Source organism: Lipotes vexillifer, unplaced genomic scaffold (assembly GCF_000442215.2).
Source record: "Lipotes vexillifer unplaced genomic scaffold, Lipotes_vexillifer_v1.1 scaffold189, whole genome shotgun sequence".
Taxonomy (NCBI): domain Eukaryota; kingdom Metazoa; phylum Chordata; class Mammalia; order Artiodactyla; family Lipotidae; genus Lipotes; species Lipotes vexillifer.
Window position 1 is genome coordinate 951,494 of NW_006785816.1, and position 13,223 is coordinate 964,716.

At 44.8% G+C, this 13,223-nt stretch overlaps 1 protein-coding gene across 1 annotated transcript in view; it reads right to left on the minus strand.

Moving 5' to 3' along the window:
• Positions 1-13,223, minus strand: part of GPA33 (glycoprotein A33) — a 46,009-nt gene that overhangs the window by 10,448 nt on the left and 22,338 nt on the right. The window contains exon 4 of the mRNA XM_007458093.1: positions 6,297-6,449. Within this exon, the coding sequence (XP_007458155.1) occupies positions 6,297-6,449 (153 nt within the window). The remainder of the gene's footprint in view (positions 1-6,296; positions 6,450-13,223) is intronic.

The following is a 13,223-nucleotide window of genomic DNA, read 5'->3' on the forward strand; positions in this document are numbered from 1 at the left end:
GATGCAAGAGGAAAGAGGTAAGGGAACATATGTATATGTATAACTGATTCACTTTGTTATAAAGCAGAAACTAACACACCATTGTAAAGCAATTATACTCCAATAAAAATGTTAAAAAAAAAAAAAAAGCCCATCGAACAAGAGCAGAGGCCAGAGCAGGAGGCCATGAAGAGACGGGTTCAACAAGAGCTTGAGAATTCTGCCAAACACACCTCTTTGGGGAAACTGCAATTTTTCACTGAGAGGGGAAAAGAAATGGAAATTGCTGACTACTCTGGATATGTAAAGTAAGAGCTGCTAGGATTGTTGGTGCCACCTTGGGTACCAGCTGTTCTTCCATATATAGATAAGATAGGTATAAATTTCTCTATTTATTTTGATATATTTTAAAACAATAAAACTGAATAAATAAATGTAATAGAATTAATAGATGAGTAATAAACCTTTTGAAGTTTGAGATGCTGCTAAAAAAAAAAAAAAAAAAAAGAAAATCCTAAAGATGCTACCAGAAAATTACTAGAGCTCATCAATGAATTCAGTAAAGTTGCAGGATAGAAAATTAACACAGAGGAATCTCTTGCATTCCTATACACTAACAATGAAAGATCCAAAAGAGAAATTAAGGAACAGTACCATTTACCATTGCATCAAAAAGAATAAAATACCTAGGAATAAACCTACCTCAGGAGGCAAAAGACCTGCATTCTGAAAACAATAAGACACTAATGAAAAAATTGGAGATGACACAAACAGATGGAAAGATATACCATGTTCCTGGACTGGAAGAATCAATATTGTCAAAATAACTATACTCCCCAAGGCAATCTACAGATTCAATGTAAAGCCTATCAAATTACCAATAGCATTTTTTGCAGATCTAGCACAAAAAATCTTAAAGTTTGTATGGAAACACAAAAGACCCCAAATAGCCAAAGCAATCCTCAGAAAGAAAAACAGAGCTGGAGGAATCAGGCTCCCTGACTTTAGACTACAAAGCTACAGTAATCAAAATAGTATGGTACTGGCACAAAGACAGACTTTTAGATCGATGGAACAGGACACAAAGCCCAGAAATAAACCCACTCATCTATGGTCAATTAATCTATGACAAAGGAGGCAAGAATATACAATGGAGAAAAGACAATCTCTTCAATAAGTGGTTCTGGGAAAACTGGACAGCCACATGTAAAAGAATGAAATCATAACATTCACTAACACCATACACAAAAATAAACTCAGAATGGATTAAAGACCTCAGTGTAAGACTGGACACTATAAAACTCTTAGAGGAAAATATAGGCAGAACTGTGTTCGACATAAATCACAGAAATATCTTTTTGGATCCACCTCCTAGAGTAATGAAAATAAAACCAAAAATAAACAAATGGGACCTAATTAAACTTAAAAGATTTTGCACAGCAAAGGGAATCATAAACAAGATGGAAGGACAACCCTCATAGTGGGAGAAAATATTTGTAAAAGAAGCAACTGACGGATTAATCTCCAAAATATACAAAGAACTCATGCAGCTCTATGTAAAAAAACAAATAACCCAATCAAAAAAATTGGCAGGAGATCTAAATAGACATTTCTCCAAAGAAGACATACAGATGGCCAAAAAGCACATGAAAAGATGCTCCATGTCACTAATTATCAAAGAAATGCAAATCATAGCTACAATGAGGTATCACCTCACTCCAGTCAGAATGGCTGGCATCAAAAAGTCTACAAACCATAAATGCTGGAGAGGGTGTGGAGAAAAGGGAACCCTCCTACACTGTTTGTGGGAATGTAAATTGGTACAGCTACTAGGGAGAACAGTATGGAGGTTCCTTAAAAAACTGAAAACAGAGCTACCATATGATTCAGCAATACCACTCCTGGGCATATATCTGAAGAAAACCATACTTTGAAAAGTTACATGCACCCCAGTGTCCATTGCAGCACTATTTACAACAGCCAATACATGGAAGCAACCTAAATGTCCATCAACAGATGAATGGATAAAGAAGATGTAGTACATATATACAATGGAATATTACTCAGCCATAAAAAAGAATGAAATAATGCCATTCGCAGTAACATGGATGAACCTAGAGATTATCATACTAGGTGAAGTAAGTCAGACAAAGACAAATAGTATGTGATATCACTTATAAGTGGAATCTAAAAATATGATACAAATGAACTTATTTACAAAACAGAAACAGACTCACAGACAGAAAAACTTATGGTTACCAAAGGGGAAAGGTGCGGTGGGGGAGGGATAAATTAGGAGTTTGGGATTAACATATACACACTACTATACATAAAATTGATAATCAACAAGGACCTACTGCATAGCACAGGGAACTCTACTCAATATTCTATAATAACCTAAATGGGAAAAGAATCTGAAAAAGAATAGATATATGTATATGTAAAACTGAATCACTTTGCTGTACACCTGAAACTAACACAATGTTGTAAATCAACTATAATAGAAAATAAAAATTTTTACAAAGGAAAGAAAAAAATTATAAAAGTACTGGATGCTCATTACAAGAATTTATACATGTATTGCATTACACTCATTACAAAAATATATACATATTATACAAGAATTTATGACATAAAACTATTACTTCAATTCAGTCCAATGTTTATATGCTCATCACATCAGCTCAAAACAAGATGATGAGGGTCCCTGTCCTCTTGGCGTTCCCAGTATATAAGAGAAGACAGACATGAAACAATGGTGATTACAGGGTGTTTTATAGAGTTCAAAATGGAAGTGCAATTTGATCTTAATCTCACTTGAAGGGTCAGGGAAAGCCTCTATGAAGAGCAGAGAATAAAATAAAAATCATCTGTAATATCACCAGCTGTAAATAACAGCCCTTTGATTTGAAGTTATTTTCTTCCAATCTTCTTCACATACACTTTCTTCAGATTCTTCCCTTGAAACCCAGCATGCTATTCTCTGGATACTCATTTTCTATAAAATGCTACCCCTTCTATCCTAGAATTCCATACCTTGGTGCATTTTCTGGAATACTGCTTACATGTGATGTTAATATATGTTACTGAGAAAGGGGTCTACGACCAAAGCAAGTTTAGAAATCATTGAGTTAGAGCTTCTGATGTGCTAACGAGCACTCGGCAACTCCAACAGGGGGTTTCGATATTAATGGTCTCATTTTCTAAACCAATTGGATTTTTATATTTTTAAGAGGCATCTTGAAGGAACACAAGAGCATTCTGGGAAATGCTCTATGACCCTGGGCAATGTTTCAGGGGTGTATAGCTCTTATCAGAGTCCCACTATTTTAGCACGTGAAACTCAGTCTATGTGTTAAACGTACACAGCACACTGCAGACAGATAGAAGGCAGAAGACCTCAGACTCCTCCAGGACCTTCCCAATTATCAGAGCCCAGCTTGGAGCTCCTGGCCTTGTTTAGGATGTGGGAACATGTGGCATCCTAGGCCAGAGTCAGCGATATCCTGCCCCAGTTTCTCAAAACAATGGACATTAGAAGCTACTTTTGGATTAACCAGTGCACACACATTGCCACAGGACCTGCTTTGATTCTGATCTGGGGCTCTCAAGCCCCTTTTCTTTTTGGAAAGGACCCAGTAGTTCCTGAAATCTGGCTGCAATGAATGTTTCTGCTGCAGTGGCGACACCTTGTGGTCAAGAAGGGAAATGCACAGAACAATAGGGCTCCCACATTCCTTCTCCTCCAGCTGGAGAGAGGTTTACCTCCAGAGAAGCCCTGGTCTGCCAGAGACACTGATGTCAGATTGACAAGAGTTAACTTTCCTGCCCCCCACCCTCCTTCCTTGACATCCAGATTACTACTCCTTCAGTACATGAATCTCAGCTGACTGGGACAGTTCAGAGCTATCACATATGTGATCTCTTCTTACTCTTTTTGTAGCCTTTCGGGAAGGCAGTATAATGATAGTCCCAGGTTTTCACATGAAGATATTAAGGGTCAGAGAGGTTGTGAGTGACTTAAGCTACAAAGTGGAGCATTCGGGACTCAATTCCTTGTGTGCTGATTCCAGATTCCCTGTTCTTTTTACTGCTGGCTTGTCTCCACTGATCCAAGTCAAAGGAAGCAATCTCTAATGTTGAGAATTCTGTCTTTAGATGTAGGAGGGTTGAGGAACTCTGCTCCCCAAATTGCCCACTGTGGACTTTTAAAATGTCTTAAAGGTCAGAAAGGGGTTTGGACTGACCCACAGAAGAAAAAGACACAATAGACGCTCTAGGGCCCCGTGAGGTAGGCGGAGCCAAAGGCTTTGAGAACCACTCCCACCTCACAGCACCATCCAGATGCAAGCTTGTGTTGTTATTACCATTAATCATGCTTTTCTGGGTCACTCCCAGGTCCCAATTCTGACTCTGAGTAAATCTTATCTAGAGGCAAGATAAAGCTTTTCCAAAGTAACTGAGTGAATCTCCCTTTAACCTACTTTCATGCCCTCAGGTTTCTCCTCTTTTGGATCACTGAAAAACTAAGCTTTGGTTTCTAACAAGCAGAGGAGTCTTTCCTGATGGAGGCAGGAGAGCTGTGAGTGGGGTGCCCGTTTCCTACAGGGCAGAGGCCAGCCTCCCCAGCCTGATGCACAGGCCCTGCACGATTTCTCCTCGCCGCTTTTCTTATGGCAGTACCTCCCATCCTTCCCACAGGTGTGGTTCCTGTGCTGTTCTCCAAGCTTGGCCTACTCATCCTTCAGGACCCAGTCCAGATAACAGCTAATAATTCTACCAGGCCCTGGTCTCAGTACTTTATACGTACTTTTATTTAATCCTCACAACATCCCTATGAAGTAAATACTAGTTTCATGCCCTTTTTATAGATGTACAAATGAAGGCACAGAGAGCCTAAGTAACTTGCCAAGGTCACACAGCTAACAAGTGGCAGAGCCAGGATTCAAGCCCACGCCGTGCTCCTAACCAACATGATCTCCTGCCAGCTCAAGTGCCCCCACCTTGAAGAAACCTTCTTTGACCCCTTTATGCATACTCTGTGTTCCAGCACCACTGGAGGATACAAACTATTGCAGCATTTACCACCTTATAACCCTCAGCTTTGGGCCCTGTACACACTTTGCTGGAAGGTCAGACCAACTAGTGTCCATGGCTGACCTTCTGCAACCATTGCTGGAGTCCCTGGGCTGTTCACAGGCCAGCGGAGAGCTGTCATGTGGTTTTGACACATTCAATAAAACTTGCCAACCAGAAATATGTAAACAGAACCGGAAGCTTGTCGAAATCCACAATACATCTACTTTACATTGAATAGAGTGGGTTCTACTAATTCCTTTTTTACTTGTAAGAAGTTCTTGTTTTGCCCCCAAACAAATGAACAGCCGAGTGGTGAAGTTCACCCTGGTTTGACCGGAGCCCCTGTCTGTGCATTCACTTGGCAAGGCTCGCTCTCCTGTCCCATCTCCTCAGAACCCTTGTCTACATCCACTGCTCCGCCTCCCACTTCCTTTCCACCCACACTGGACAGAAAGTCCTCCCAGAAGTTAATCCAACGGGACCTTCCAGGCCTCGTCTTTCTTGATCTTCAGGAGTGGTGAGTGCAGCTGGTCAGGCAGCCAGTGAGCACAGGGGCCCGGGGATTCCACCGGGGTTTTCCCAGGTCACTTGGCTCCAAGGTAATGACAGTGGGATGTTTATACAGCTCTTTTTTTTTCCCTTTCTTTTTTGTTTTTTTTTCAGTTTGTTTCCTGACCAAAAGGTCAAATACCAAGCTGCCCTGTACAAAACCGGTCCCCTGACAACCATAGAAGAACCTACCACTTCCTTCCCTGAGAATGTGGGACCCTTAACGCAGACCTGGTCCTGTAGTTGGGTGGGACCATAAAATGGGGGTGAGTTTGGGGGATGGGGATCCCCAGGGGAGTCTGAGATGGACCTGCCTGGCTAGGGGATGGGAATAGGAAATTCCCCACCCTTAAGTGGAGCCATAGAATTAGACTTGAGGCCTTAAATGTATACTTTAGGACATAATCATAATCAACACTAAAATCCCACCTAGCACTTTTGCACCGACTGGTTATTGATACTTGCTTACTCAAGAGAATTCAGTTATGGGGAATAAAAAAACAAGTTAACATTTACTACGTTATTTCTCAAAACAACCTATGAGGTAGGTGCTATTAAGAGAAAATCCTGCTTAGAGAGATGGTCCAAGATATTGCAGTGCCAAATGTGGGGTGGAGGGAAAGGGGAAGCCTTCGGGGTTGGGGGCGGGGGGTGGGGTGGGGGCTGGCCTTCCTTGCTGACCCCGTTACCTGGTGCGACTTGACGCTCCTGGTGCAGGACATCATAACTTTTCCAGCTGTACTGAGGGGCTGGGGAGCCCTCCTTTGATTGGCAGGTCAGCTGGATGTTGTTCCCAATCACAGTCTCTCCCTCGATGCTGCAGTCTGGCTTGGAGGGTGGCACTGTGTAGGGGAGGGGCCAAAGAGAAGCCATGAATTAGTTGGCGCTTGGTGATAGCCACCCCCCACCCCAAACACACACACAAACGAAAATACTGCCTTGTTTGTTTACAGGCAGAGAAATGTGGAGACCATTCTTAGCTCACAGGCCATATAAAACAGTCTGAAGCCTGGATTTGGCTGTAGTTTGCCTACCCTTGGTTTCAGTGAAAGCCTCTCTCTCTGAAGCCCTTCGATGCTAACTTCTTAGGAATGTTCCCTTCACTTAAGCATTACCGTCTTCCCATGCTTTGCTGGTAAAATGCAATTGCCACAGGTGACTGGGTGATAGGAGAGACCCCTGGTGGCAGCAGGGTTACGTGCAGGGTGGAGAATGAGGGCTGAGGGGATGGAGGGGCCAGAAGGAGCAGATACAAGAAAAGGGAAGCCCACAGAAAGGAAGTTACTGGACTTCCCTGGTGGTGCAGTGGTTAAGAATCCGCCTGCCAATGCAGGGAACTCAGGTTCAAGCCCTGGTCCAGGAAGATCCCACATGCCACGGAGCAACTAAGCCCGTGCACCACAACTACTGAGCCTGCGCCCTAGAGTCTGTGAGCCACAACTACTGAAGCCCGCGCACCTGGAGCCTGTGCTCCACAACAAGAGAAGACACCGCAATGAGAAGCCCACCCCGCTCACTGCCACTAGAGAAAACCTACGTACAGCAACGAAGACCCAACGCAGCCAAAAATAATAAACAAATAAAATAAAATTTATTAACAACAACAAAAAAAAAAATAGAAAGAAAGGAGGTTCCCAAAACTAACTGACCACCCTCAACTCACAAGCCTAACCTGATCTCCCAGAATTCCTGAAGACCTTAAGCCAGGGTCCTTCACTCAGCACTGTTAGTTAACATACCGCTGTGTAGAGTGGTTTGGTCTACAAAACCTTTCGGGCACCTACTGTATGCCTGTCATTGCTGGGCATGGGGGTGACATAGTGAGTGAGTTTTCATGTTCAAGGAGTCCAGTGGGCCAATAGACAAGTAATCAAACAAGGACCAGGCAGGAGGCAAGGATGCTGGGACAGGACAGGCACGACAAGGGACACTGACCCAATCACAAAGCTAATAGTAGACGTGATTGGCGGAGGGGGGCGGTCAGAGAAAGAGAGGGGAGGGCACTCCAGGCAAAGGGAGCAGCCTGGCAAAAGGCCCTGAGGCAAGAAGCATCGAGTATGCCTGGGACTTCAGGTCGTGTCCTTGAGGGTGGGAAGAGGAGGACACCCAGTAGAGAGGACTATTACTGGAATTCCCCAGTGGCAGGCTTGTCCCCTCTGCTTCTTTCTTTATGTGCCCCCTTGGATGGCTTGCTTGCCCCAGTAAATAGCACTGCCCTTTCTACAGTCTAGACTGCACAGGTGCATGGTGACTGGGCATGGCGGGTGAATTCCAATCTCTGTTTGGCCCAGAGTTGCCAGGAGAAGCTACCCAGGACACATCTCTCCCCTCTAGCGCCACAGCCCATATTTCCTCGCTGACACTGGCAGTGGTGGCTGGGTGTGCCCCACGTCTCCTGCTATCTTAGTGAGGGCCAGCCAGTCATGGGGTGAGCATGGGGCAAATCAGAGGCATTTCCTACTGCCACCCCCAATCGGACAGTCCCTAAACCTAAAAGGCCCCAGGTTCAAGGACAGGACTCAGGTATCCAGGCCCAGACCCACAGGACTGAAGCAGCCTGGGAAGGGAGAGGCTGCTACCCACGGGCCACTCCCACGAGCTGCCCTCCCATCCTCCCTGCTGACCCAGCAAGCAGGCACCTGGGGGACAGAGAAAGTGAGCATCACTTCCGAGGAGACCCGAACCAGGTCAGGGTTGCTAAGCCAAGCTTTATCTCTTGAGCTCTCCAGAGGGACAGGAGTATCCCTCCCCACCGATCAAAACTGTCACCTTTGTTTCCAGGTACGCCTTTACCAGGAAGCTAAGCCTTTATTCCACAAAAAGAGAGCCGGCCACAAATATAATACCACCTTCAAAGTCTCACGTTGACTCAGAGTCATGCTAAATGTGCATGCCTGGTAGCCAAGCCTTTCCACAACCGGGTTTCTTTGTAATACAAGCCAAAAAGGAGAGAGAAGGGACTGGGGCAAGTGAGCACCTAGAGAAACACAGAAAACCATGCTGAACATATCCGAAGACTAGCTTTCTTTTTTTAATGCCAATAGCTGCCATTTGCCAGTAGGCAGTGGGTTTCTTGTTTGTTTGTCTTGTTTTTAATATTTATGTATTTATTTATTTGGCTGCACGGGGTCTCAGTTGCGGCATGCTAGTTGCCGGCATGCAAACTTGGTTGTGGCCTGTGGGATCCAGTTCCCCGACCAGGGATCAAACCCCGGCCCTCTGCATCGGGAGCACGGAGTCTTAGCCACTGGACCACCAGGGAAGTCCCAAGACTAGCTTTCTTATACCACCATTTGCTGAGGGAAAATTATTAAAATCAAACGCCTAATCCACTCCGAGGCAGCAGTAGAGATAATGGCAAACAAGGGACCAACCATCCCCTAAGAGACCCACCTTATGGAGGAATGTATCAGGGTCCTTTCCCAGGGCCCTTAACCTCGGCCCCCAAACTGCCTTCTCGGCTCACCTCATCCTACACCCCCAGCCCTCGCTCAGTTCAGACCCCTCCCTGAAGCTCCCCTTCTCAGTCCCCACCGTCAAGAACAGCTAGGACTTGAATCAGACAGATCTAGTTCAGACTGCCCTTCCACCCGCTGCCGGTGGGTGTGAGACCCGCGGGGACTCTTGTGGATCTCGGATTCTCAGTTGGTGCGTCCCATCTCCCAAAACCGAATGCAGATACCACCTGAATACTTACAGAGGGCGGAGTGAAGGGAGGGATAGGAGACCCTGTGGGTTCCCAGGCCTCTCCAAAGCCTGCGACTCCCGCCGCAGACGTCAGGGGGCGCCAGAGGCCGGGGAGACGACCCATCCTGCCCGGCGGCGCCAGGTCCCCGATACCCGGGCCAGGTGGTTTCCCCGCGGTGACCAAGAGGGCGCGCGCCCCGCCTCGGTCCGGAAGCTCCGTGTTCGCGCCAGTTTACTGTGAGGTCACGCAGCCCGAGTGGGTGGACCCACATAATTAAAGCCCTTCTCCCTAAAATTAGCCCAGCAGCAAAGCCATTCGGAAAGAAAACTTAAAAAGAAAAGGATTTTTACTGGGTTTAATATATAGTACCAAATTATCCTTTTTTTTTTTTTTTTTTTTTTTTTCTAATCTTTTGGTACTACAAGTCTGGAAACTTTATCATGGACTTTGTTTTCCAGTGCTCTGGTAATTATAATGTAATTACTTTTCTCTGAACTCTCTCTAGTCTGTACACTAAACAAATAACATTTTGAACTGTCCCCAGTCTCTCCCATTTGCGGAGCACAGGCTCCGGACGCACAGGCTCAGCGGCCATGGCTCACGGGCCCAGCCGCTCCGCGGCATGTGGGATCCTCCCGAAACGGGGCACGAACCCGCGTCTCCTGCATCGGCAGGCGGACTCTCAAGCACTGCGCCACCAGGGAAGCCCAAATTATCCTTTTTTTAAAGCAAAACGTTCTTTTCACCGAGCTGCATAATCTCAGATTAAATTTGTAGCCTTTGCCCTTCGAGTTAACTAATTCCTCTCTTAAAATGCAGCTGGCCCTGAGAGGGGAGGGGAAATCGGGATATTCGCACCTGAGTGGGTTCCCGCTGCCTTCCCCGAAACCAGCTTGCTGCCAGAAGAAAGTAGGAGCTATTTAAGGGAAGCCAGAAGGAGACATAATTAGCCCGAGAAGGACCAGGTGGGTCAAAGTGAGGGACTCAGCTGCGGGTGAATCAGGGCAAGGGGAGGGATGGGAGTGGGGTGGGTGACGGGACAGTGCAGAATACAGAAGAGAAACAGGAGAAAATTGCTCGTTTTCCTGGCTGGGTAGTATCTCCCTCAGGAGCTAATGCAAATAAAATTAACCGCTATGCACGCAGAACGGTTTGATGCAACATTAATTACAGTAGCTTAAATTGGAAACAGCCTGAGTGTCCAGTCCAGGGACAGAGGGACTCTGTGTCCGCTTGCTGGAGTGGCATGAAGCTTAAAGAACAGTAAGTGCTAAGATAGCAGGAAGTGTTAGGTGATGTGGAATGAAAAGAGAAAAGTGCCAGTCGTTAAGCTACAAATTCAGTTACGTACATAAATAAGCATGTGGATAGGATCTGGAAGAAAACATGGAGAAATATAAAACCCAGTGATATAGGTGAATGTTTTTCTTTTCTTGTTTCTTCTTCTTTTTTTAAATTAGTTTTTTAAAGAGGCAAGGGATCACCAAACACAGCTATTTGTTTATTTGTGTTTGGACTAAGGTTGTTGTAGCCGGGGAATAAGAACAGGACAGCAGAGCAGAAATAGGCTTCTTTCTAACAACCTTCTGTGCATTAGATATTTTGACATAAGGAGCCCTCCACAAATAAGGTAGAATCCCCTGATTCAATGGAGCCAGTAGAAAAACACATCATGGCACTCCACCTAGTCTGGGGCAACTAAAACACAGCTGTAAAAATGCTATAAGATGATAAAATGTGATGGTGTCAGTCTTGTCCATGAGATTAGGGGAGGATGTTCCTAAAGCTCTAAGAGCATCAGAGCTCCCCATGAAAACGCTGAAATAAACATCCGTGCACTCACAGGGTGGCAGGGCTTCAGTGTCCCAGACCCTAAGCTGAGACCTTCAGTGTGGAAGAGCGATTATAGAATCTCAGTTTTCAGTGAGTGATGTTTCCAAGATGGGTATGTCCTGTGGACAAATGAAGGCAACGGGCACGTCCAGGGCTGCCATTGCTCTGCCCCTTCAACCTTCTTTCGCTGGCATGGGCTCAGGAAGGGAAAAACACAAGTTAATGCTGTGACATGATAAAACATATTGGCAAGTCTACATCTGCCATAGAGTGAAAGAGAGAGTATACCGATAAGTAAACCTAGAAGAGTTTGGGACTCATCCAGAATTGGAAGGGTTGCTGGTTGGGAATGGCAAACTTATAGGGTGGAACGGTGAAGGGCTTTGGATTTAATTTCCATCAAAGCTTGGACACCTTCTAGTGGTCATTTAACCTCTCAAGTCTCAGTGTTCCCTCCTATTAAATATGGGTGTTAATACCCACTTTCACAGATGTACCGCAAAGGTTAAATGAGATCATATCCATAAAGCACTTAGTGAGATACCTGGCACATAGCAGGCCCTCAATAAATGATAGCAGTTATGATTGTGAATTTGTGTTATCTATAACAACTCTGTACAGGCAAAGGTCATTGGAAGTTGATGGTAGTTTTCCCTCCATTTAAGAGGGATCCCTTTGGTTTTCAGAGCAGGAAGACACAGAGAGATTGGATATTTGGTTACATGGAATGGGTGCAGTTTCCTGTCCTCCTCCTATACAACTAAGTAAACACCTTAATCCTCATTTGGTCACAGAAAGTCTGGAATTCTATCATTAGACATTCACCAATTCTGAAGGTCAGAAAATCTGATATACCATCTGCCTTAATATCATTAAAATGTCATTCCTTTGCAAATTAAAATGCAAATTGAATACAATTCCAACCAACTTTTTTTAACTAAGCAAAGTGATTTTAAAATTAATATGAAAGAATAAATGTGTAAAAACTGACAAAAATTTTTGGAAAAGTTTAGTAAGAGAAGATATTACACAGTGCCAGACCTTAAAAGCCAACTACACAAATACTGATAACTCTAAATGTGTATGTGTCTGTGTGTCCGTGCGTCTGTATGTCTGTGTATCTCAACACTGACTATGGACAACAGACATACTGTAATCAAAAGCAAATGATATTGGCATAGGAATAATCAAAAGGTAAATGAATAAAATAAGGAGTAAAAAACAGCCATGTATGTGTAAGAACTTAATATGTGACAAAGCTGGGATTCCAGTGGGAAAATAGTTGTTTCTTTGATATAATAAACGATGCTGATGTAATTGGCTATCCACTTGGAAGAAAACAAAGACCCTTAGAATCCTATGTTCAAAAATAAATTCCGGATAAAACAAAATCTAAGGATAAAAAACAAGACTTACAGACATAAGAGAAAACATTAAGTTCATTTTTATGACCTCAAAGGTGGCAGTGGGAGACCTTGTGCAAGACAAGAGACCCTAAATCCATAACAGAAAACATCAGCAGTATACAGAGGGGGCTTCTCCTGTGTCTCAGAATTTCCACTAAAACCTTCAGGTTGAGGCTTTGAATGGTAAGTGTCCTCAGAACTGAGGAGAGGCATGAGAAACATCCCAGTGACCTTCCCAAGAGCAAATCCTATGATTAACAGTTACCCTCACCCAGAAGGCTAGAGATTCATCTGGGAGGAGATTTCTTTTTTTTTTTTTTTTTTTTTCCCCCCCTCTTTAGGCTCCGGACGCGCAGGCTCAGCGGCCATGGCTCACGGGCCCAGCCGCTCCGCGGCATGTGGGATCTTCGCGGACCGGGGCACCAACCCGTGACCCCTGCATCGGCAGGCGGACTCTCAACCACTGTGTCACCAGGGAAGCCCGGAAGGAGATTTCTTTAAAGAGGATTCTCAGGAATAGGGATCCATGAGCATCTCCCCCCTTCTCTTAGGGGAAGGGAAGGAGGTATTTCCCCTCAACTCAGGCCCAGCCAGGGAGGAACCAAGAGAATGCCGCATGGAGAATGGGGTTGTCTACTGTCGAGAGCTGGCATCCCTCACTCCTGGCTGAGGTTTCCTGAGGGACAGAA